The 27299-nt window shown below is 43.0% G+C and overlaps 1 protein-coding gene across 2 annotated transcripts; it reads left to right on the forward strand.

The window, feature by feature from the left end:
• Positions 1-338: 338 nt before the first annotated feature.
• bsnd (barttin CLCNK type accessory subunit beta) lies at positions 339-27299 on the forward strand. Of its 2 annotated transcripts, XM_080195346.1 has the most exons (5): positions 341-938; positions 16363-16466; positions 19089-19346; positions 20410-20499; positions 25170-27299. In XM_080195346.1, exons 1-5 carry the CDS (start codon positions 762-764, stop codon positions 25171-25173), a joined length of 633 nt encoding a protein of 210 aa, XP_080051472.1. In that variant the 5' UTR covers positions 341-761; the 3' UTR covers positions 25174-27299. The 2 variants fall into 2 exon arrangements, with proteins under 2 accessions (XP_080051471.1, XP_080051472.1); XM_080195345.1 differs by lacking the exon at positions 25170-27299 and having other exon boundaries at positions 339-938; positions 20410-21893.

Raw genomic sequence — 27299 nt, forward strand, 5'->3', positions numbered from 1 at the left:
TATAAATAAGTGGAAATGGAACATAGAACAAAAGGTGAACGAATTCAACTCCAATTGCGCAATGGCAAGTTTTTGGCATCTCACATATCAAAATATCAAAAACCATCAGTAAATCAGACAAGCTTTTGTGATTTTATGTGCAAACTGTTCAGCAGGGAAGACTGTGCATATTAAGATTACCCAGAGTTTGAAAGGTTAAATATTTTGAATACAAATAGCTAATTAGAGACTTCAAGGTATTTATGTTCCTGAACACTATGTCCATGTTTCCTTTTAAATACTTCACTCATTCCTGAAATGAATAAATCCATCAAATACGGTGGTAAATCCCACTTGTCGAAAAAAAGATCTATCTCATATCTGCATGTGTGTAAACTAGAATGTGTTCATTTGAATGTTACCATTTAATTTTTGTTATGGTAAGATGGAAAGTTATTGTATACATTCCTAATGCTTGAATGCCTGGAGGGAAGGTTAGAGCTAGCGGTGATATGTAGGTTTGTGGAGGTGTTTGTGTTCATTTAAGTTCATTGGCGCTGACTGGAACAAACCTGAGTGGCGTTGAACTGTGTTTAATCTAAACCAGAGGGCCAGCAGATTTAAAGGAGACAAATGGCAACAGTGTCTGTCTACTGATGAACTTGCAGCGGGGCCAGATCATGCTCCATGATCTTAAACACAGGAGGGAGCAGGTTTGTCTGTGCACACAAGGACAACGTACATCTTACCTGAAGGGTTTCTGAAAGAATACACAGCTGGCGATGGAAGAGGACAAGACGTTTCGTTACGGTCTCATTGTACTGGGATTCTTCCTGATAATGGTCGGAATGTTCGTCATGAACGTGAATAAGCCCGAGGTCTATGCAACCTTCTGTTCCATCGGGATTTTGATGATCGTGGTGGGGATTATTTGGAGCATTTGTCAGTGCTATCCGAAGGTATGGGAAAGATCATTTGAGAGAGGGGTATGTTTTCAGGGAAATGAACAGGGAGGAGTGGGAGCATTTTCATTACAAGAGAGGATGCATTTTGAGAGAAAATTAATAAAAGCAAAGAGAGTGGGTTAAAAGACAAAAGCAGTAGGAGAATGGTGAATGGAAAGTTTTGTCATGTTTATTCGACAGATAGGAAATTGCTATTATAGCAGTCAGTTTTACTGACACTACTCTTTCGTAATGAAGGAGGACTTTAAAAATGTTACTTATTGTTCCTTCAAAGGAGTGAAACAAGCATTTATAATTTCTTTAGAAAAGATGGGGCTCTTAAAGCGATCTCATGGAGTTACTTACAGAAATAGCACATAGGAATAAGGAGGGGGTTTATACCTTCGAGCCCTCTCTGCATTTAACATGATCAAGGCTGATCTTATCTTGGTCTCAACTCCACTTTCCTGCCTGCTCCCCGTAGCTCTTTATCTCCTTTTTCATCAGAAACATATCTATTGCTTTCTTGAATCTGTTGATTGATTCTGTTCCCACTGCACGCTGGGGAATGAGTTCCACAGATTCACAACCCTCCGGCACAACCGAATGTAATTTGACCGCTAAGATAGAACCAGGTTTAGCCTAGCCCATGGTGGGCAACCTACGGCCCAGGGGTCACATGCAACCCATCTGGGTTCTGAGCATGAGACATTCTGATGACCAATTTCCACACACAGTTTGCAACATTCCAATCATTTCTGTCCATGTTGTTTTTTTCTAATGATATGCATGTAAAGTTTAAATATTAACTTCACAAGTAGGCTTACATTAACACTGCAATGAAAATCCCCTAGTTGCCACACTCAAGTGCCTGTTTGGGTACACTGAGAGAGAATTTAGCATGGTTAATCTACCTAACCTGCACATCTTTGGACTGCGGGAGGAAACCGGAGCACCCAGAGGAAATCCACACAGGCGCAAGGAGAATGTGCAAACTCCAGACAGACAATGACCCTAGCGGGGAATGGAACCCGAGTCCCTGGAGCTGTGGAGCGGCATTGCTAACCACTGTGCCACCATGCCACAAGGACAAATGAAGTGAGGCGCCTACTAATTGCACACGATATCACCTGTGAGAGCCATGCATTCCCTCGATAGCCAAAGTATAAATATTTCTCTTGTTTTTACCTTTTGAAGTTGATAGTTCTATCCGGATATAAATGATTAAGCATTTTCTATAACTCATTATGAAATACCTGGTGTGCATTTAATCTTATTCATGGGGTCATGGTGAGTGAACAAGCCTGATTTCAGTCTTGTGGCCCACTGAGATGAAGGAGGCCCACTCATGCGACCCACTCGCCAGCCTAGGTTGCCCATCGCTGGCTGGACCTGTCCCTTTAGGCCAACAAAATTCACTTTTGAGGGAATCTGGAGAAGAAGCTTGCAGATGTAAAGTTTCTGGACACAACTTAAAAAGGCAAGTAGTTTTTTTAAAAAAATGCATTTTAGATTCTAAAATGTGACAGATTATATTTAGGTAACATCTTTAATATCACAAAACATCCCATGGGCTTGTGTTAAGTGCGATATTTGAAATGCGAAAAATAGTCTCAGTACTTTCTCAAAAATGTGCAGGTTAGGTGGATTGGCCAGACAAAATTACCCCTTAATGTACAAAGATGTATAGATGAGATGGATTAGCCACGGGAATGTGTGGGGTTACGGGGATAGGGTGGGGGAGGGCGCCGGGGTAACATGCTCTGTCAGAGGGGCGGTGCAGACTCGATGGGCCAAATAGTCTCTTCTGCACTGTTGGGATTCTACAACTCTGTGGGCCCCATTTTACCATTTTGATTTTAAGTGCTAATCTGGGTGTGATTCAGATCTGACTTGGAAACCTGTTGTCTGGCACCCCCATATGCAAAAAAATCACGAGTCTGAATCGTGCTGCAGGTAGGGCTTATCATGCCTGAAATGCTGCTGCTCCGATCGAAGCCTTCAACTGCGCATGCGCAGTAAAAAAAATTTGAAAAGCGCTTCCCTGCCACATCTGGGCTGCAAAAAGCAGATAAAGCAGCCCGGGAGCGATGGCCTCCACAGACGTTGCCCCACCCCTACAACATAAGCCTCCTCCCCTTATCCATCCATCCTCCCGCTACCCAGACCGATCACGGGCCCCTGTCCCACTTCTGCTCCACCAATTGCTGCAGAATGGTAGCGGACAGCCCCACTCCTGTGCACCGCCCCACCAGAGAATGATCAGGCCTCCCTCCTCCCCCCCCCCTCCAGAGAAACATCTGACCACACCCCCCCGCCCACCCCTCCCTCCACTGATCTGAGTTAGAGAGCCCCTGGAAGCTCTGAATTTACCTTTTTAGAAGCTGGAGTGCTCAAAGCAGACTTTTGCCAAACATGTCCATTTTGTGCCGAATCAGGATGGGTGAACGTGATGGTAAATGGAGAAATGCCGGTAAGTTTGGGCTTCTAGCCCATTAAGTCAATTTAAATGCATGCAGGCACAGATCACGGTATTCACCTCATGGCCGACTTTAACAAATTTCTGCGCCCGAAAACAGGCGCAACACAATGGTAAGATCAGGCCCTATGATTCTAAAGGTATCCACAATACAGTAAAGCACATAAGAAGCAATTGTGTGTGTTCCATGAAAGATATTAAAATAACTGAGAATAAATCAATGCGCAACTTGCAGACAGCAGCAATTAACAAAGTTAATATAATGTGAACTACAAAGGATGGAGTTTTCCTGTCCCATCTCCACGGGAATCATAGTGGGTGAGGGGAGGGGGCAGACCATGCAAAGATCAGTTAATTTTGGTGGGATTTTCCAGTTTTGGGGAGAAAACCCATAGTCTAAACAATTGAATACAAGCCTGAAGAAGTTGTGATGAAATTGCATACTGCCCTCACTAGGCTGTATTTTAAATACTGCAGTGTGGGCTAGGGAGAATGTTGGGTCTTATTTGGATGGATGAATGAAAATGGACCCAATGACCTTTCTCATCTGTAAATATTTTGTGAACTTGTGAACTGGAGATAGCAGAGCAGGGAAGGTCAGTGCTCCAGACAACGCCCTAAACAATCACCTACCTAACTGACAACAGCAAAGATTTTTATATGTTATGAAGTTGCTGAAAGGATGCCCCTTTCCCTTAGCTGTATCAGCAGGCTACAGCTCCTTCCCTGCAGGTGGGCCTCCTGTTTGAATTACTATCAGTGATTGTTCCTGACATTGTATGGCATCAAGACTTGTATTTGATCCTGACATTGAGGGCCACACCCAAAGCATAAAATCCTGGTGCAGATTTTTGGATCTGGTTCAAGAGAATTCCCAACTCCATGTACCTGACTTTTGAAAATGGCTGCATAGATTTTCGGTCCAGAGGGAGGGAGAGAGGGACTGCGATCGGGGCAGGGAACCAGGGAAAAACAGAGGAAGATGTCAGCTTGCAAAGGTAGGCTGGGCATTGGGTTGCCTTGGGCCTCTTGTACTGCGTCCAAAATTTACGAGTAAAGATTAAAACATGAAATATCCCTTTGTCCCTCACCCCCTCACGCACCATCCATGTCCCACCCATACCAACTATACCCCCCAACACACTCCTCATACCCTTCATGTCCACCATCCACTCCCATTGCCTTTCTTAACATCAATGCCAATCCATGCCACTCCATCCAGCTCCATGGCCTTTTAACTCCTTTATCAATTTAGTACTGGCTTTAGCTATCATCTTTATGTTGCTCATCAGTATTATCAACTTCCAAGTTTTGACTAAATCAAATTGGACTGAAGCAATGGATTGCCATAGTTCAAGAAGTCTCAGATTCTTAAAGAACATCCTGTCTCACCCTGGCAGCCCTGGGAAAGAGCTTCAAGTTCTCTACTTACCAGAATATGACAGCTAGCATTTTAAAAAAGGGGTATGACTGATGCTAATCCTGGTGCCAAGTGGGCAGTGCCAGGGTACAAAGTTGGCACTGCCCTAAGGGCACTCTTCCTTGCCCCCAATCTCCCAGGCAGCCTCAATGGCCTCTGGTTTTACCGGCGAGGCCATCATGTCTAGTACCCATTGATGGGGGAGTAATATGTGATCCTTACGGCAAAGAACTTTCCATGGTAAGATCATATAGGCAAGTGTGCCCCGGGGATTCAGTTCTGGGCTTGCTAGTCATATTATATTGACATTAAAATAGATTTAAATCATTTATTCTCAGTAGAAATGGCCGTGGGGCGGATTGCACCGGATATCCAGTGTCAGTCTTATCGTGAGAGGCAAGAAATCGGGCAAAATGTTGATTTCTCGGCTCTCTCGAGATCTTACTAGCTTGCTCCACTCATCAGCCAGCAGGGCGCCCTGGTAAGATCGCCCCACTCATGTCTATTGTAGTCTTCACTATATTGAAATTGTAATAAAACACTCATTAATAAAAATCCAAAAACTACATTTACATTTCTACAACTAAATAAAATCTTATAAAAGCGAACATTCCAGTCGAGTGTACAACCCCAAACAACAATAATCATTGGAATTTTTAGTCCCACATTGAAGAGCCTATGATCACCTGTAGCTATCAATCAACTGAAATAGCAGGCACCCTACTGTGATAATGAATGGATCTGACATCAGACACGCAGCACTGGTAAGTACAAACAAAGAACAAAGAACAGTACAGCACAGGAAACAGGCTCTTTGGCCCTCCAAGCCTGTGCTGTTCATTGGTCCAACTAGACCATTCTTCTGTATCTCTCCATTCCCAGTCTGCTCATGTGACTTTTCCAGGCAAGTCTTAAATGATGCCAGCGTGTCTGCCTCCAGCACCCTACTTGGCAGTGCATTCCAGGTCTCCACCACCCTCTGTGTAAAAAACGTCCCTCTGATATCCAAGTTATACCTCTCCCATCTCACCTTGAGTCCGTGACCCCTCGTGATCGTCACCTCCAACCTGGGAAAAAGCTTCCCACTATTCACCTTATCTATACCCTTCATAATTTTTTACACCGCTATTAGGTTTCCCCTCATTCTCTGTCTTTCCAGGGAGGACAACCCCAGTCTACCCAATCTCTCCTCATAGCTAAGACCCTCCACACCAGGCAACATCCTGGTCAACCTTCTCTGCACTCTCCCTAAAGCCTCCACATCCTTCTGGTAGTGCGGCGACCAGAACTGGACGCAGTACTCCAAATGTGGCCTAACCAACGTTCTATACAGCTGCAACATCAGACTCCAGCTTTTATACTCTATACTCCATCCTATAAAGGCAAGCATTCCATATGCCTTCTTCACCACCTTCTCCACCTGTGCTGCCACCTTCAAGGATTTGTGGACTTGCACACCCAGGTCCCTCTGTGTTTCTATACTCCTGATGGCCCTGCCATTTATTGTATAACTACCCCCTACATTAGTTCTTCCAAAATGCATCATCTCGCATTTATCTGGATTAAATTCCATCTGCCATTTCTCTGCCCAATTTTCCAGCCTATTTCTATCCTGCTGTATTGTCCGACAATGTTCATAGCTATCCGCAAGTCCAGCCATCTTGGTGTCATCCACAAACTTGCTGATAATACCAGTTACCCCTTCTTTCAGATCATTTATATATATCATAAATAACAGAGGTCCCAGTACAGAGCCCTGCGGGAAACCACTGGTAAAAAGTCTGACAACACCAGGCTTAAGTCCAACCGATTTATTATGGACTTAAACCTGGTGTTGTCAGACTTTTTACTGTGCTTACCCCAGTCCAACGCCAGCATATCCACATCATGAAAACCACTGGTCACAGGCCTCCAGCTGGAAAAAGACCCTTCAACTGCTACCCTCTGTCTCCTGTGGCCAAACCAGTTCTCTACCCATCTAGCCACCTCTCCTTGTATCCCATGAGTCTTAACCTTCTTAACCAAGCTGCCATGAGGGACTTTGTCAAACGCCTTGCTGAAATCCATATAGACGATATCCACGGCCCTTCCTTCGTCAACCATTTTTGTCACCTCCTCAAAAAACTCCACCAAATTTGTAAGGCATGACCTCCTTCTTACAAAACCATGCTGTCTGTCACTAATGAGATTGTTCTGTTCTAAATGTGCATACATCCTATCTCTAAGAATCCTCTCCAACTGCTTCCCTACCACGGACATCAAGCTCACCAGCCTATAATTACCTGGGTTATCCCTGCTACCCTTCTTAAATAACGGTATCACATTCGCTATCCTCCAATCTTCAGGGACCTCACCTGTGTCCAATGAAGAGACAAAGATTTCCATCAAAGGCCCAGCAATTTCATCTCTTGTCTCCCTGAGCAGACTAGAATAGATGCCATCAGGCCCTGGGGATTTGTCAGTTTTAATGTTCCCTAAAAAACTTAACACTTCCTCCCTTGTAATGGAGATTTTCTCTAACGGGTCAACACTTCCCTCTGAGACACTCCCAGTCAACACGTCCCTCTCTTTTGTGAATACTGATGTAAAGTATTCATTTAGGATCTCCCCTATTCCCTTGGGTTGTAAGCATAATACCCCTCCTTTGTCCTTGAGAGGTCCGATTTTTTCCCTGACAACTCTTTTGTTCCTAACATATGAATAAAGTGCCTTAGGATTCTCCTTAAATAAAATGCCTTAGGATTCTCCTTAAATACGGGATATCCTTTGGTTCATGTCAACAGATGGAATGAAATGGGAGCAAACTTCTCTTCAAAGAGTTAAAGGGTGAGAATTTTAAATGCTTTGACAGTTTTGAAATGTCCCTTTGACAGTTCCTTTTTGCAAGTGTTTCTGACAGTTTTGACAGTTGATTTTGATAGGCCTGTTGACAGTTTCAATGAGCTCAAGGGTAAGGAGCTAATGCACCTTTTACACACACTTATGTTGATTTTTACCAATTCCAAAGTTACCGAAGTGTCCCGGGAACAAATGCAAAGAGGTGCATTACTTCTCCAAAAGGGCATCTTGGCTATCCAAGCAATCCAATTTCAGTCCAGCTCTTAGTTGTTCTGATCTACATTCACCAGCTTTCACACTCCCAGCCTTCCAGAATCAGCATCAGTGAAGGCAGCTGCTGATTTCAATGGCCAGCTGTCTCTGTAAAGTGCACGGGAAAAAATAGCTCATTCCCAGCCTCGTGAAAATGGGAAGTGCCTTTGTTCAGGATGGGCTCAATGATCTTTGGCCCCTTCTGTTATTTTTACCACAACAGAGCAGCTCCCTACAGTGGCAAAAGCCTAGGTTCCCGTCTCTATTGTTAGTGTTCGTGCAAGAGAGAAAGACAACAGCACCAACCTCTGGTGCAAATAATAATGACAGGCATTCTCACAATATCTTCTTGTAAAGAGTAATGCCATCTCTGGAGAAAGGAAGGACAAGCATCACAGCATTTCCCACTGATTACAGTAGAGGGGAAGGGGTGGAGTGACAGCATTATGAGCTTAAGGACCAGGACTATCAGAGGGCCAGGGGATCCAGACCCAGCGGGACAGACCTTTGAAAATCAAAGTCCGGAAGTCGTGATGGGATTTGGACGCCTCTGGGACAGTCTCAAATTTTCAATTAACCACCAGGGCAAGGTGGGGTGGAGGAAGTAAGGAAAGTGTCCACCTCTAATTAACACCCCCTTAAGCTCCTTAAGGTGATTGTTAAGGGATCCATCTGAGGCAAAATGAGATTTTTAAAACATTTCCTGGCAGTATCAAACAGTTTTGTGTCCATCAGTCGGGTTCATCCTGTGGCTCAGAGGCAGTGACGTAGACAGAGATCCCGGTCAAGATCTGGAGACCCGGGTTCAAATCCCACAATGGCAGATGAATCTGAATTCAGTATAAAAAAAAGCTGAAAGTAAAGGTCTAATGATGACAACAAAACCATTGTCAATAGTCATTAAAAACCCATCTGGGCATAGCAGCTGGGGTAGCACAGCAGTACAGTGATTAGCACTGCTGCCTCACAGTGCCAAAGACCTGGGTTCAATTCCTGGCTTGGGTCACTGTCTGTGTGGAGTTTGCACATTCTCCCCGTGTCTGTGTAGGTTTCCTCTGGGTGCTCCGGTTTCCTCCCACAGTCCGAAATACATGCTGGTTAGATGCAGTGGCCATGCTAACTTCTCCCTTAGTATACCCGGACAGGCACCGGCGTGTGGTGACTGGGGGATTTTCACAGTGACTTAATTGCAGCGTTAATGTAAGCCTACTTGTGTCTAATAAATAAACCTTAAATAAACTTTAATACCCTTTAGGCAAGGAAATCTGCTGTCATTCCCTGGTCCAGCCTACATATGACTCCAGACCCACAGCAATGTGGTTGACTCTCAAATGCCCTCTGAAATGGAGGATAATTAGGGATGGGCAATAAATGCTGGCCTGGCCAGCGATGCGCCTGAATAAATCCCTACAGTGCAGAAGGAGGTCATTCAGCCCATTGAGTCTGCATCGACTCTTAGCCAGGCTTCCCCCAAAACTCACATATTTACCTAGCTAACCTACATATTTTGGACACTAAGGGGTAATTGAGCATGGGCAATCAATCTAACCAGCACATGTTTGGACCGTGGGAGGACCGGAGGAAACCCATGCAGACACAGAGAGAACATCAAATTCAATAAAGATCCTGCCTCAAGCACAATGCATCTCCAGAGCACTGTCGCGATACAGATTCTGTCACCACATCAGAAAATCATTTGTCTGCCAACGATTTTCTGATGTGTTATCTATCCTTGGCCAATTTACATTTACATTTCCTTCCCTTTTGCATTGCCGTGTGCAAAGCACCACATTAATGTAAAAGAGTAGTTCAAACATCTGCTGATAAACTTTAATCAAGGTTTTATCAACTGTTAAGACATATGTAACAGCAGCATGCTTTTTGTCCTTTATTGGAAATACCAGGTTTCTGAATAGGTCTCCCACATCTGAGATAAGAGGTTCAAGACATTTCAGAATAGGTGCGTTGACCCAAACAGGCACCAACCGGACTGAGACGACTAGGGGAATCTCACAATAACTTCATTGCAGTGTAAGCCTTATTGTGATGAATAAATAAACTTCAAAAAACTTTAATATTTTAACTTCCTGTATGTTTGTAGATATCAGTCTCTTTTGAGAGAAAATAAACTCATTTTAATGCAAGTTAAACCAAGCGACAGAGGGCACATATAGCATATAAGGCTAAAAAAGGAAGTTACATTGGCTACATTCACTCCATTTTTCAATTTTAGTGGTCAAGTACAGTCTTATCATATGGCTAAACATTAAATCCTTTTTTTGATGGAAAATCAGCCACTCGCTTCAAAAAGTAATTCACTTTGTGAACATATTTCAGTATATAAATGGATGGGAATGCTATATCTATCTATACATATAAGCAACATATTAATTGTTGAATATTGAACAAACTAATTGCTGCATTCTGGGAGAAGTTCTCATTGGGGAAGACTATTGGTTGCAGGACGACATTCCTTTCAACATAAGTGAACGGGGAAATTATGAATTGACGAGTGTACAAGCAGAACATTCCCCTTATGGCAATACAGCCTGGGTGGGATTTTATGGCGCCGCTCCAGAGAGACTGGAAGTTCCCACCCGAGGTCAGCGGATATTTCTGTCAGCTGCCTCTGATTCCGTGGCGGGTGGGGCAGTGGTGAGATTTAATTGATTAGGCCAGTGAAGAGGTGGGGTGCCTCATGATACATCACAACGAGAGGGTGCAGAATGTAGTGTTAAAGTCATGGTTAGGATTAGAGAAAGATCAACATAATGCAAGGTAGATCCATTCAAAAGTCTGATGGCAGCAGGGAAGAAGCTGTTCTTGATTCAGTTGGTACGTGGCCTCAGACTTTTGTACCATTTTCCCAACGGAAGAAGGTAGAAGAGAGGACGTCTGGGGTGCATGGGGTCCTTAATTATACTGGCTGCTTTGCCAAGGCAGCGGGAAGCATAGACAAAGTCAATGGATGGGCTACATTCGCAAGTTTTTGTATATAAACAGCACCAAAAGCTTTCATCATGGTTTACTGTTATTACAACTGCAAGAAAAAGCTATCATTTAGGAAATGTGGAAAATAATTATAACTGGTCCAACTACAAGCACATTAATACAACAATGTGGCATTAGCACCACTGCATGTTCAAGCATGCATGATGTGAGATGGATCCCATATCTCAATAGTCAAGGAAAATACTAACTTGAGGAATAATTGACAGATATAAGCCTCTGATATTCAGTAATGATGTCGAACATAAACAGCAGAAGACATACACCAGTTTGTATTGTAAACAGAATAAAGTGTACAAACAAGACAAATCACTCAAAGGTTACCAGAATAAGCTGCAGAGAATGACATTTCTATAAATAGTCATGTTCAGTCAGTTCTTCACTCAAAGGGTGGTGAATCTCTGGAATTCTCTGCCCGTTGAAGTGGTGGAGGCTGCCTTGCTAAATATTTTTAAGACGTGGGTTGATGGGTTTTTGATGAGAGAGGGGATTAAGGGTTATGGGGAGAGGGCGGGAATGTGGAACTGAGCCACAACAGATCAGCCATGATCTTATTGAATGGCAGGGCAGGCTCGAAGGGCTAGTTGGCCTACTCCTGCTCCTATTTCTTATGTTCTTATATATTAATGTGTGACTGAACAGTTTATAGTTTAAATTACTCTCAGGGTGTTAAGAAATTCCGGATGTATTGAAGTCTCACGGTCATTACAGAGACTTGTTTAGCTGGACCCTGCATGCCTCCCGCTATTAACTTTCCCCATCATTAGCAGTTAAACAACAGAAAAACCACACTTGTAGCTTTCACTCTTCACCTCTTTATCCAAGACCCCCAAGGGAACTGAGTCGAATTGAAATCACATTTGGATAACGTGAAAATGATTCCAGCATGTGTGTATTAATGCTGATGGAAAAGCCAGCTTGGTTTGAAACTTAAAGAAGGGAACATCAAATTATTTGCAAAATCATCTTCCATAATGGAATTTTGGTTTGTGAAAACAAATTGCATTCTCTAAATGTATTTTCTATATGCATTGACACAAGCTTTAAATTCCTGTGTTTTAACATGAAGATCATATAGGGCAGGATTTTCTGGCTGTGCTCGCCCCAAAACCAGAAAATCCCATCCGGGGTCAATGGATTTTAGCATGGTCTGCTGCCCACAACATCAGCCCCCACCCCCACCCCCCCACCCCCGCCTGCGAGGATTCCATGATTTGATTTGATTTATTATTGTCACGTGTATTAGTATACAGTGAAAAGTATTTCTTGCGTGCTATACAGACAAAACATACTATTCATAGAGAAGGAAACGAGAGGGTGCAGAATGTAGTGTTAAAGTCATGGTTAGAATGTAGAGAACGATCAACATAATGCAAGGTAGATCCATTCAAAAGTCTGATGGCAGTAGGGAAGAAGCTATTCTTGAATCGGTTGGTACGTGGCCTCAGACTTTTGTACCATTTTCCCAACGGAAGAAGAGAGGATGTCTGGGGTGCATGGGGTCCTTAATTATACTTGGCTGCTTTGCCAAGGCAGCGGGAAGCATAGACAAAGTCAATGGATGGGCTACATTCACAAGCTTTTGTAGTTTCTTGCGGCCTTGGACGGAACAGGAGCCATACCAAGTTGTGACAGGAAAGATTTGGCCCATAGTTTGGAAGGGTAAGGAATTTGGAGTGGAACCTGATTTCACATCATCGTTTCACATCGTCCATAGGGAAGGTATAAATATACTGGCAAAAGTAGAACCCCAGAATGATTGCTTCTGGAATCTAAGTAGGTTCCAAGTTTTATTTTATCTGTTTTTTCAAGAGTGACTTGAATCTGACAAATCTCTAATGTGTTTTATCTTCTTCAAACTTTGGTTACAATGATTTCTCACCATCCTGTCCGACCATCATCCCCATCCATAGGTGACAACATGTTGCTAAATCTACCTGCCTTACCATTGTGTTAGTAAACAGAACATAAGTGACGGACAGCTGACACTTCTATTAACCTACACTGGCATGTAACTTCGCCACATATCTATCAACAAAGTAACATATTGGAGCCATAAACTCCGAACACACACGTTAAGGTTGGTTCGCATTCAGCTAATGTCTGAAAATCAGGTCTCAGATTATACTGGAGGGCAGATTTTCAGTTTAACAAGTGGAGAATTTAAGATTTCTTCTTCAAAAATTGAGAGGAGAAGCAAACTTTAACCAAATTATTGAAGTGAAAAAGTGCACGAACCAGTTTTAAAGCAAATAACTTTAATAAGCCTTTCATTTTGTGAATTACTTTTACACACATTGCAAAGCCCGGTCTCAGCTGTTCACAGAATGACTGCAGCTTTGGTTCTTTCCACAACACGTATCATCGGCTGGATTTTCCCATCCTGCCTGCCAGGGGAATTGTAGTGGGCAGACAGGGGCAGAAACCATGCAAAGGTCCACTGACCTCTGGCTGAACTTTCCAGTCGTGGGGCGAGAAGATCCCAGCCCTTGCATCATTTGCAAAAGCAGAAACTTGTTATCAAGTTTCACCATGCCTGCAGATGGGAGGGGGATCCTTCTCATTACTGCAATGTGGCAGCATTGAATTGGGCACAATATTTACTTAGGAGGTTACCTTTTGCCATTGATTTACTACAGATTTGGTACATTGGTTGTGCTCAATAATGTTTCAACCAGAACAACTTTTTGAGAAGACACTCCCTAAATCATAAGAATACCATACATGTAAAACAATAAAAGGCCAACAAAAGTAAAGTTAAACATTGTGGATGCCAGAAATCTGAAACAGATACAGAAAGTGTTAGAAAAATTCAGCAGAACTGGCAGCATCTGTGGAGACAGAAACGAAAACATACTTGGATTTTTTAAAAGGGTCAAGTTGGAGAAGAAAGTTCACAGTCTAAAGTTGTTGAATTCAATTGCAGGAATTTTACTACCTCACTGAGGTTCGTAAGGCCAATGGAGAGTGCCCCATTCTGGGGCAGACAAGGCTCGCAGGACAGCATTCTCCATTGCACTCGGGCAGGACTTTACAAATCTTGGGCGGACAAGGCAGTAAAATTCCAGCCACTGTGTATATTTGTACGTATTGGAAGTTACATATATTAATACACAAGGTCCTGTTCTTTGTAGACAGAAACAGCAGGTTCACACATTGTGCTGGTTTCACCCAAACAAAATAAGTGATAGGCATTTGCTGGTTCATTCCACAGGCCAATGCCTTGACCAGATTCAAGCTACCTGTTTTAAATTTCAAACAGTGCTTGGCAGTTAACCATCCATCAGTTAACTCTTCAGTTAAGGGGGATTCCAGCACATCATCTTGCACTACGACTCTCCTTGCAGTAATTACATATACAATCCTAAATCAACCTTATAGCCAGCATGCCTACCCCATGACAATTAGTGCACTGATAGCCTTATCTTTATTTACTTTATCAGATTGCATGACAAATTGGTCCACAAATCCTCAAAGGGGACTTCCTTAGCCTTAGGCACCTCATTCACTTTAACAGCTTATGGGAGGCACTCTGTTCTTGCACTGGCCGATGGATGTACTTATATTTCCAGAAGCCATTTGATAAAGTGCCACATCTTAGCTTATTGAAAAAAATGAAAGCTCATGTTATAGGGGGTAACTTATTGGCTTGGATTTGCAGGCTAACTGGAAGCAGAGAGTAGGCATAAATAGATATTTTTCAAGTTAACAAGGTTTAATGCATGGTGTGCCACAGAGATCAATGCTGAAACCTCAACTGTTTGCAATTTATATGAATGACTTGGATGAAGAGATGGATGGGATAGTGGCTAAATTTACTGATGACACAAAGATAGATAGGAAAGCAAGTTGTGAAGTGGACATCACAAATGGCTGAAGACGGAGTCTTCTGGTCCCACCAATATGAACGACATTTTGAGTTGTTCACCAGCTGCATTGATGGGGAACCCACTTGGGTGGGATGGTACTGGCAGAACCATAAGATCGCATTGGTAAAAGGATGTAAAATTTGGGCCATAGGTAGGTTAAGTGAGTGGACAAAGATTTGGTCATTTGGATCACAATGTGGGAAAATTTGAAATTGTCCATTTTGGTTAGAAGCATTAAAAAAAAGCATATTATCAAAATACAGAGAGTACAGAGCTCTGAGATATAGAGGGATCTGGGTGTCCTGGTGCATGAATCACAAAAGGCTGGTATTAGGGAAATTGATTACAAAAGTAGGGAAGTTATGCTTCAGTTGAACAGGATATTAGTGAAACCACATCTGGAGCACTGTGTACAGTATTGATCCCCTCAGTTAAGGAAGGATGTAAGTGCATTGGAAACAGTTCAGACAAGGTTTACCAGACTAATACCAGTAAATGGGTAGATTGTCATATGAGGAAAGGTTGGACAGACTGGACTTGTATCCACTGGATTTCAAAGAGTAAGAGGCAACTTGTTTGAAACATATAAGATCCTGAGGAATCTCAATAGGGTGGATTTGGAGAGGATGTTTCCTCTTGTGGGAAAATCTAGAATTAGGAGTTCACCGTTTGAAAAGAAAGTGCCACCCATTTAAAACGGAGCTGAAGTGAAATCTTTTCCACTCCAGGGGGTCATGAGTTTTTGGAACTCTCTTTCTGAAAAGGTGGTGGCTGGAGAGTCTTTGAATATTTTGAAGACAGAGGTGGATAGATCCTTGGTAAGCAAGGGGGTGATAGGTTATTAGGGGTAGGTGGCATGCAGATTCAAAGTTACTGTCAGGTCAGCCATGATCTTATTAAATGGTGTGGAGATGCCAGCGTTGGATTGGGGTGGGCACAGTAAGAAGTCTCACATTGCCAGGCTAAAGTCCAATAGGTTTATTTGGAATCAAGAGTTCTAGAGTTTTTGGAATGCTGCTCCTTTCTCAGGTGAGTCAGGCTTATTAAATAGTGAAATAATCTTGAGGGGCTGATTGGCCTACATCTGCTCCTTGTTCATGTAGCAAGATTGGCAGCAACCTGCTGTTCTCAGAGTACTGCTTAAATATCTGTGCTGTTATCCTCACACCAAAGTTTGCCATTTCCTAGCTTCCCATCATTCTCTCCTAAGGCCCTGCAGGTCAATGTGTGGTACAGGAGAAAGGTGATATTGGTCAGGAAGATAATGAGGGCCAAATGACCCAGGATTGAGAACTACACAATAGTACTTTCTCAGGACAGCAGCACGTTCTAGGTCTTCAGCTGTCCCTCCTCATAGCAAAAAGCTAATGTATCACAAGATATTTAAAGGATTCACAACTGGGCAGTTCACTCTTGCATTGTGTTGCATGAATTCTGAGATTGGATTGAAAATTGAATATCATCGATGACATACCATTGACTCAAAAGTGGAACTTTTCTGATTTAATAGCAGTAACAGTCCGCAGTGGATTTTTAAAATGCAATTTTCTGATAGAGAGATTTATTTTGTAGGTCGCACTCGTCCCACCCATCGAGTCAGACACAGAGCACTTGTTTCCACAGAAACATCAGATTCCAGCCTCCACGTCAGAGTGTGGACTTCCTCTCAAACCAAGGTAACCTATATTGAATGCTGAGTTATGGATGACAGTTAAAATTCTTCAGTGGCGAGGACATGCAGCCACCTTCTCTACACATACTTGGTCTCACTGAAATGAATCTGGAATCGATGCAAATGAGAAAGGTGGAGTATAGGCAAATAAATTCTCTGCCTAGATTTTTTAGGTAAAGGTAGTTCAAGTAACAGGACAAACATAAGTGGCATCATGTGACACAGCAGCATATGGACAGAACTGGAGGGGAGGGATAAGTTATATGAAACTTTAATAGTATTTGAAAGAATTTGTTACTGACTGAAGCATTTGATGCAGTGAGAGTTTATGTCTAGATTATGGAAGGAATAACACTGTAGCTCCCAACCTCTGGCGTATGTCTAATCTGGAGTTTTGAGCCCCTATTCCTGGCTATAATGAGAGTTTGATTTCTGTTCTTATACATGGGAGAAGTTGGAAAATTTAGCTTTGAATTCTGATGCTCCAGCAGTGGGTATACATCTATGTCCCTGGAGTGTTTGTAATCTGTATAGTCAATCCTTAGGAATCTCCTGCTATACAAACTTAAAAGATGGGCAAGGATAAGGAAAGGCCAATATAATTCAGCAATCCAGAAATTTGACGTGTTCTTTACCCACGTGTCTATTTTTAGTGGTGATTACTTTTTGAGTGAAAACTGCCAGAAATCAATCTTAATTTTTGCCTTAAGAACATAAGAACATAAGAAATAGGAGCAGGAGTAGGCCATCTAGCCCTTCGAGCCTGCCCCGCCATTCAATAAGATCATGGCTGATCTGTTGTGGCTCAGTTCCACTTTCCCGCCCTCTCCCCATAACCCTTAATCCCCTCTCCTATCAAAAACCCATCAACCCGCTTCTTAAAAATATTTAGCGAGGCAGCCTCCACCACTTCAACGGGCAGAGAATTCCAGAGATTCACCACCCTTTGAGTGAAGAAGTTCCTCCTCAACTCCGTTCTAAACCGCCTCCCCTTTATCTTGAGGCTGTGCCCCCTAGTCCTACTGTCTTTTTTGAGCGGGAAAAGTCTCTCCACCTCTATCCTATCCATCCCATTCATCATCTTATACGTCTCAATGAGATCTCCCCTCATTCTTCTAAACTCTAGCGAGTACAAGCCTAGTTTATTCAGCCTCTCCTCATAGCTCAACCCCCTCAACTCCGGTATCAGCCTAGTAAACCTCCTCTGCACTCCCTCCAGGGCCAAAATATCCTTGCACAGGTGCGGCGCCCAAAACTGCACACAGTACTCCAGCTGCGGCCTCACCAATGCCCTATACAGCTGCAGCAAGACCTCCCTACTTTTATATTCAATCCCCCTCGCTATGAAGGCCAGCATCCCATTCGCCTTCCTGACCACCTGCTGCACCTGCAAGCTGGGTTTTTGCGACTCATGCACAAGGACCCCGAGGTCCCTCTGCACCGTCGCCTGCTGCAGTTTTTCGCCACGTAAGTAATAGTCCTTCCTACCATTCTTCCTACCAAAGTAGACCACCTCACACTTGCCAACATTAAATTCCATTTGCCATTTCCTGGCCCATTCGCCCAGCCTATCTAGATCCTTCTGCAGACTCTCCACACCCTCCGCACAATTTGCCTTTCCCCCAATCTTGGTGTCATCAGCAAATTTCGACACCCTGCACTCGGTTCCCTCCTCCAGATCATCTATATAAATGGTAAATAGCTGAGGCCCCAGCACCGACCCCTGGGGCACCCCACTAGTCACCAACCGCCAATCCGAATAGCACCCATTGACCCCCACTCTCTGCCTCCTATTTGACAACCAATCCTCTATCCACGCTAACACCCTACCCCCAACTCCATGTCCCCTGACCTTCTGCAATAACCTCTTGTGAGGTACCTTGTCAAACGCTTTCTGAAAATCCAGAAAGACCACATCCACCGGCTCTCCTCTATCCACTGCCCTAGACACATCCTCATGCCTTGTCACAATTTGGGTCTGTATATTTTTTTCCAAAATTGTGCTTCAACTTAAAGTAACTTGTGGAATTAATTTTACTTCTCTAGTGTTTTCCATTTTATTAGAATCATTGAATCCATACAGTGAAGGAGGCCATTTGGCCCATTGAGTCTGCACCAATTCTCTGTTAACTTACCCAGGACTTACCCCTGCAACTCTACATATCTATCCCATTAATCTCCCTAACCTACACATTTTGGGATGCTAAGAGACAATTTAGCATGGCCAATCCACCTAACCTGCACATCTTTGGACTGTGAGAGGAAACTGGAGCACCCAGAGGAAACCTACACAGACACGGAGAGAACATGCAAACTCCACACAGTCGCCCAAGGCTGGAATTGGACCCAGGTCCCTGGCGCTGTGAGGCAGCAGCACTAATCACTTTGCCATCAATAACTTCTATGAGGACCCTTTTAAATCCTCTCTTACAAAACTTCAAGGTCTTCTATCCCCATAATCACAATTCAGATCTCTCACTCTTGTGACCAGTCTTGTGACTCTTGTTGCACAACTTCCAGGTCTTAAAACTCACCTTGTCACCTAGCAACCAGAAGTAGATATAGTAATCTAGGGAATAAGCATCGCTGATGCCCTATTAAATATAACTTGTTTTGTTTTTTTCAGCTCCCAGAGTCCGTATACATCCTGTGAACAAGCCGAACAGTATGAGGAAAAGCTCCCTACTTACGGGCAAATCCAGCAAAACATAAACAGTGCTGGAGATTTACCCGGAGTGAACTGCCCGCTCACCTCACTGCAGTCAGAATGTGTGGATGTAGAGTGTCAACCCTCCATGAAAGCAGCGGTGCTGGTCCATAGAGACTCTGAAAGCGACGGCGAGACCTGTTCTGGCAGCAATGACATAATCCTTACTGGTGGAACGTGAGCTTTTCCTTTTTACGTGCATCTTACATTCGATTTCCTCATCCTTTCATCAGATCTCCCATCCACACCTGATTTAGAGTAAACAACTGAAGGCAAACAGTTCAGAAAACAAAAGTTTTTTTAAGCCCCCTTCAGAAAACAATGATTAAAGTAAAAGATTTATTTATCAATGTCACAAGAAAGGTTACTATGAAATTCCCCTCCTCACTACAGTCCAGCACCTGTTCGGGTCAATGTACCTAACCAGCATGTCTTTCAGAGTGTGGGAGGAAACCGGAGCACCCAGAGAAAACCCACACAGGCACAGGAAGAATGCGCAAACTCCACACAGACAGTGACCCAAGCCGGGAGTTGAACCAGGGTCCCTGGTTCTAACCACTGTGCTACCATGCCATCCCTTACGCAGGCATAGAGTTTCCCCAACTTAATCATGTGAGGATTTGGGAAAATTTATGTGCCACACTGATAATATTACTTAAAAGGAATAATTTTGTCAAAGTTTGCTGAAGGTACCTGTTTGAAATTTGATTTCTGAGATGTAAGTGAACGTGATTAATGATTCAGTGCCAAAAGCTACTCAACTTAATCGCTCCCATAACCAGTTTACATACTTTTTATGGGAATTGACTCACAATGTATGATAGTATATGGAAGAGGTATGGTTTGTAACATTAATAAACCTCTGAAACATATAATTGTGTCATGCATACGTGCACTTAGTCAACTCTTCTTTAAAATTCACTCATGGCAAATGGACATCGCTGCCTGGGCCAACAATTACTGCCCATCCCTAATTGCCCTTCAACTGAGTGGCTTACTAAGCCATTTCAAAGGGCAATGAAGAGTCAACCACATTGCTGTGGATCTGGAGTCACATGCAGGCCAGATCGGGTAGGGATGGCAGATTTCCTTCCCTAAAGGATGTTAGTGAACCAGATGGGTTTTTATGACAATCGACAATGTTATCATGGTCGTCCTATTGAGTTTATTGCAGACTTACATTGAAATGGACAAAATCAGCATTCAGATTCATTAACCTCCTCTCTCCATCTTCTTGCAGCAAAGGAAGAGGATCTGGAACTGCTCCTCTCGCTACTTTCCAGGAAGATTTCAACACTTCCTCAAACAACCTGTCTCTTCTCAGGCACAGGTCAGTCCTCCCCCCTTGCTCCAGAAACAAAGGCCAAAGTCACCCAGCTATGAGTGAAAACGTCACCTTGACTGACGCAGTGCCCTCTGGCAGTCCAAGCCTGCGTAGCCAGCTAGCTGCCAGTACCTCCAAGAGTGACCAGAAGGATGCCACAAGCACTGCAACGTCTTTTAAACTTGAACAATCCGCATCCAGGGAGAGTCAGAAAAAAGAGGGCCAGGTAGAAAGCGAGATGTTTTATGGGATATGTGATGAAGTGAATGGATGCAATCTTTATATTTCTGTGGAATCAGAACAAGAAGAATGCCACTCTGATGAAATTTCTGTATAAAGTGTGCATCATCTTCAGAATCGTATTCAATAATTACGCAATGAGGATCTGTAACTCTTTCCAATTGAGTGATATTGTGAGGATCGAACCCTCTCACAAAAATACATTTTTTTTTAAAAATCAGCTGATTATATAGGAAGTTAATGAGAATTCTTTGAATCAAGATTTCTATTTTTTAAAATAACTGAACAAATAGTGAGTTTCATTCTTTCAATCATTATTCAAACATTTTAGAATTTTCATCCATGCAATGCACATTATATCATATCAGTTCTGTTTTCCATTCTCCCCTCCTTTGTATTAATATTTTTATTAATACTTCCATTTAGTCCCAGTGATATATTTTAGTGTTTTCTGCCACACTTCCTGGGATCCAAAGTGACATTAAAAAACCTCCAGCATGCTTTGCTCCCTCCACACAATTCCAATGGCTTACCTGATGAATGCTGTAGTCTCAGTCAAGATCATCAGTGGGAATCTTCATTCAAATCTTCAGGGGGAGGAGGGGCTTCTGCCCTTTTATGGTCCCCTGTCCGATCTTCCCATACAGCATCTCTGGAATTCTGCTGTCTGTCATGATGGCCTCCATTTTAATGGTTGAGCCTCAACCCAGAAAAATTGGGTTTGGGCTGCAATGGACATGGATGGGTGGCAGGCATATCAAGACGTCAGATCTCTGCCCAAAGACGATAGCTCATTTCATGATGGTCACTCTATTATTATCAATTTGAATATTCCTCAGCATATTTGGGTAGTTGTATTTGTTGACCATCATCATGTCCAGGGGAGAGTTCTAGAAGTGAAAACAACTGGTAGGGAGTAAGTGAAATGCATCCATGGGCAATTCTATGCTGCTCCCTAATCCTAGATATGCCACAAATCAGATAGTATCTGAATAGAAAATTCCAACTCTTGTATGTATTCTCTGTATTCCAACATGAGAGTGGCACAGTGGTACAGTGGTTAGCACTGCTGCCACACAGCGCCAGGGACTTGGGTTCAATTCCCAGCTTGGGTCGCTGTCAGTGCGGTGTCTGCATGTTCTCCCCATGTCTGTATGGGTTTCCTCGCACAGTCCAAAAGACAGGCTGGTTAAGTGCATTGGCCATGCTAAATTCTCCCTCAGTGCACCCAAACAGGCACCAGAGTATGGCAACTAGGGGATTTTCGCAGTAACTTCATTGCAGTGTTAATGTAACCTTACTTGTGACACTAATCAATAAACTTAAACCATCTGTTCTATGTCTATTTATCGCAGTACTGCATCCTTCACTTAATCCATTCTGTTCATATCATAGAGATAAAATGAAGTTTTCTGAGCCAGTTATCTCCTTTTAAAAGAGTTACGTTGAACAATTAAAAACCATTTGCATAACAAAACAATTAATCTTTAAAATGCTATAACAAGGTTTTGATATTAAAGAAGCTCTTTATATTTTTATGGCTGCTGTGCGATAATCATGCCTCATTAATTTGAAAACTGCCTGCAATAGTGTAATTTATATAAATATAAAAGATGTATTATTGGCTAATAAAGCAGAATGAACTATTTTTCAGTAAAACCTTCTAATTCAGTCAGCTGACAGCTATGCAATGATCAGAAACAAAAAAAACAACGGAAATGATTAGTGCCACTAACCATCTGAATGGATCACATTTTAATCATTTTTATACAGAGGTTTGTTACTTTGCTCCATTTTGCCTGCAAGGGTTGAGTCGATCTTCAGCCAGCGGGCATAGAGGACATGTAATACCTTGGATTTGGTTTCTGGGATATAAGCGAACCTGATTGATGATTTTGTGGCAAAAGGCAAATGAGCAGGATAACAAGCAGGTCAAGGAGTTGTAGCGATCTTGTATCAACATTTAAGAACATAAGAACATAAGAAATAGGAGCAGGAGTAGGCCATCTGGCCCTTCGAGCCTGCCCCGCCATTCAATAAGATCATGGCTGATCTGTCGTGGCTCAGTTCCACTTTCCCGCCCTCTCCCCATAACCCTTAATCCCCTCTCTTATCAAAAACCCATCAACCCGCTTCTTAAAAATATTTAGCGAGGCAGCCTCCACCACTTCAACGGGCAGAGAATTCCAGAGATTCACCACCCTTTGAGTGAAGAAGTTCCTCCTCAACTCCGTTCTGAACCGCCCCCCCTTTATCTTGAGGCTGTGCCCCCTAGTCCTACTGTCTTTTTTGAGCGGGAAGAGTCTTTCCACCTCTATCCTATCCATCCCATTCATCATCTTATACGTCTCAATGAGATCTCCCCTCATTCTTCTAAACTCTAACGAGTACAAGCCTAGTTTATTCAGCCTCTCCTCATAGCTCAACCCCCTCAACTCCGGTATCAGCCTAGTAAACCTCCTCTGCACTCCCTCCAAGGCCAAAATATCCTTGCGCAGGTGCGGCGCCCAAAACTGCACACAGTACTCCAGCTGCGGCCTCACCAATGCCCTATACAGCTGCAGCAAGACCTCCCTACTTTTATATTCAATCCCCCTCGCTATGAAGGCCAGCATCCCATTCGCCTTCCTGACCACCTGCTGCACCTGCAGGCTGGGTTTTTGCGACTCATGCACAAGGACCCCGAGGTCCCTCTGCACCGTCAGCATACAGAAATATCACAGCAACTATCATGGTAGTGTCCTAGGCCCAACCATCTATAGCTGCTTCATCAATGACCTTTCTTCCATCTTAGGGTCAGAAGTGGGGATGTTCACTAGTTATTCCATAATGTTCAGCGCTGTTCATGACTCCTCAGATACTGAAGCAGGCCATGCAACAAGATAATATCGAGGCTTGGGCTGACAAATGGCAAGTGACAATTGCATCACACAAGTGCCAAACAATGACCATCAAGAGAGGATCCAATCATCGCCACTTGACATTCAATCACTCAATCATTCAATTTTGCATCACTGAGTCCCCCACTGATAGCATCCTGGGGGTTCCCAGTCACCAGAAACTGAACTGGACTAGCCATATGAATACTGTGGCTGCAGAGCTGATCAGAGGCTAGGCATCCTGTGGCGAGTAACTTATTGCCTGACTTCCCAAAACTATCCCCCATCTACAAGGCACTAGTTAGGAGTGTGATGGAATAACCTCTCCTTGCCTGAATGAGTGCATCTTCAACAACACTCAAGAAACTCAACACCATCCAAGTCACAGAGCTTGCTTGATTGGTACCCCATCCACAAACATTGACTCCCTCCACCACCATTGCACCATAGCAGCAGTCTGTACCCATCTCCAAGATGCACTGCAGGAATTCACCAAGCTCCTGAGACTGCATTTTCCAAACCCACAATCACTGCCACATAGAAGGACAATGGTAGGAGATACAGGGAACACCATGATCTGGAAGCTGTGTTAAGAGCCAAGATGGATTGTTTGTTCCCAGTCCTTAATCAAGGCAGCACAGTGACAGCGCTGTTAGCACTGCAGCCTCAAAGCACCAGAGACCAGGGTCCGATTCCCAGCTTGAGTCACTGTCTATGCAGAGTCTGCATGTTCTCCCAGCGTCTGCATGGGTTTCCTTCGGGTGCTCTGGTTTCCTCCCACAGTCTGAAAGACATGCTCGTTAGGTGTATGGGCCATGCTAAATTCTCCCTCAGTGTACCCAAACAGGAACTAGAGTGTGGGGGCTAGGAAATTTTCACAGTAACTTCAAAGCAGTGTTAATGTAAGCTTACTTGTGATGCTAATAAATAAACTTTAAGGAATGTGATGGAATACACTCCACTTGCCTGGATGAGTGCAGCTCCAACAGCCAAAAAGATTGACACCATCCTGCATTTTATCAACCCTCTTGATTGGCACCCCTTCCACAAATATTTACTCTCTCCACCACCAGGGAGTAGTAGCAGCAGTGTGTACCATCCATAAGATGCACTGAAGAAATGCAAAGATCTTGAGGCAGCACCTAACAAACCCATGACAACTACCACGTAGAAGAACAAGTGCAGCAAGCACATGAGAACCTCACCGTCTGGAAGTTCATCTACAAGCCACTCAATAGCAAAACCTGGAAAAATATTGTTATTCTGTAATCAGGTCAGCATCCTGGAACTCCCTCCCTAATAGCACTGTGGGTGTATCTACACCATAGGGACTGCAGCAGTTCAAGAAGGCAGCTCACCACTGCATTCTCAAGGACAATGAATGCTGGCCTAGCAACATTTAAGCCCCATAAAATTAATTTTTAAAAAATCATGGGAGAGCATGAGCAGTTCAAAGACAGAAGTAAACTGGAATAGCATGATATTGTTCAAAATAAAATATATTTTAAAAAGCTTTTTCTTTATTTACCTACAATGTTTCTAATGTTTGCTTTGCAGCTAGGGTTTCATGCCTGTGGAATGTTCGATTATACTCTCAGGAACCATGGAATGTGTGGAAAGTTACTGGAGAACATGTTCTGCATCTGTAACATAGAGAGAGCAAAGCAAGAAAATGAAATCATACGAATGAAAATACAACAAAAAAAACAGAAAAAGGCCAAACGGTCCATCCAGCCAGCCCCACTGGGAGTTGGGAAAGCCTCAAGCTCATTCCCTTCATTTAAAACCCGCCTTAAAATCTGCCTTCTTTAATCAAGCTTTTGGTCATTCTCGGGTTGGTGCTCAACTTTTGGTTACGCCTCTGTGAAGAGGCGAAGGATGTCCTTCTGTGTTAAATGCTCTCTATAAATGCAAGTACTTTTTTTTATGCCCCCTCTCCCATTTTTTCCCTCTGTATCTACCTTACATAACTTATTCCCTGCCCCGAAAGCATCTTATGCCATTTCAAAAATTTTAATCATGCCTCCAATGAAAAGAGGCCTCATTCTGGGTGTTTAGCTTGATAACAAGGTTAATTATATTTCCTCTCCCCCTACTGGACCTTCTCCAGGGCCTCAAATTCCCTACCATGTGAGCAGACCAAAACTGGGCGCAGCATTTTCTATGCAACAGACTAAAGCCTTGTGTAGGGTACGGATTACATTTGAAGACTTCAATTGTAAAATCCTGGATATAACACCCCAATTTGTTTTTCTTACAGCCTTGTAACATTGGCTGTTGGCTGTTGACTGACAGCATTTGATCCACTATAGCCTGAGCTTTTTCTTCACAACATTATAAGAGCAATCTGAATGATACACACATAAATGCTACTACACTGCTTCACAGCTTGTCAAACAAAATAACTTTCCTCAAACAGTGTGCATTTCAACAACCAAGATTTCCTTCATACTAGTGTAGTATTGCACTTAAACACTAAGGCACCCTGGAGAAGAAATTAGCCCCAATCATACCCATTTTCTAAGCTTAAAATTAAGTTGTGAGACCAATTTCCATTCATGTTCTGGCACATCTGATTCACACGCCCCACCTCTGACAACTTGACAGTGGGCTGTTCGGCATGTGAGACTGTTAGCTTTCAGAAAGCCCTGAGCAGTGACCAATATTGGAATGCCCAATTTGTATCCGCTGTTTGTTGTTTTTATGGAAATAAGGCCTGTGGTCCAATTCTGAATGAGCTTCACACTTCTCTCATTGGGTATGCATTCCTGACGTGTTGTCCACATCTCCACTCAAAACCAATGTGCCAGCCTATGAATAATAGCATTGTAACAAGGTTTACTCAAGATAAAGGCGCAAATAATTCCTAGTAGAAGTACAGTAGTAAAAATAAATAATATGTTCAAGGTTAAACACATTCTTTGGTTCTTAATGGCTTTAGAACACATTTGAGCTTCACTTTCACACTTTTGTATTGTTTTAAGCCTTTGCATGTGTCAGATACCCTTAATCTATGAAATATTTAATGGCCTTGTGAGATAATCATCAACTGACCAGATCGCAATACTGAAGTAGTCATCTGGTTCAGTCGGTAATTGGTCAACAACTTGCATTTATACAATGCCTTTAATACCTTTAATAACGTAAAACACCCCAAGACATTCAAATTGTAGCTTGGTTCAGTTGGTCGTATTCCTGTTGCCTCCCAGTCAAGAGATTGTGGCTTTGAACACTCATTTCAGGAATTCAAACTCAAATGCTTAAGCAGACACTTTTGTGCAATGCTAAGTGAGTGCTGCATTGTCAGAGGTGCTACTGTTCAGGCGAGACGTGAATTCTATGTCGAGTTGGTCTGGTCATTTACTAAATTCTCACAACACAACTCAGTGTCAGATTTCACTTTGATGTCCTGGCTAGCATTCCTCCCTTAGGCACAAAAGAAAGAAATTAATTGATTGGTCTATTGACACAACCTTGAGAATAGCTATTGCATTTGCCTGCATATCAACAATCTCTGCAATGTGAACTGATTCACGCTATGTGATGAATTTTGGGGCATTTCTGAAACATGATATATTAATTCCATTTGAATTCTTCAGTGTACGTGGCACAGAACTCCTGCTGACTGTAAAAGATGCTTACAGAAAAAAACTACTCATTAAAATGAAGTAAAACTGTCCCACCAAA

This window comes from Carcharhinus amblyrhynchos, chromosome 9 (genome assembly GCF_965287045.1).
Source record: "Carcharhinus amblyrhynchos chromosome 9, sCarAmb.v2.hapA, whole genome shotgun sequence".
Taxonomy (NCBI): Eukaryota; Metazoa; Chordata; class Chondrichthyes; order Carcharhiniformes; family Carcharhinidae; genus Carcharhinus; species Carcharhinus amblyrhynchos.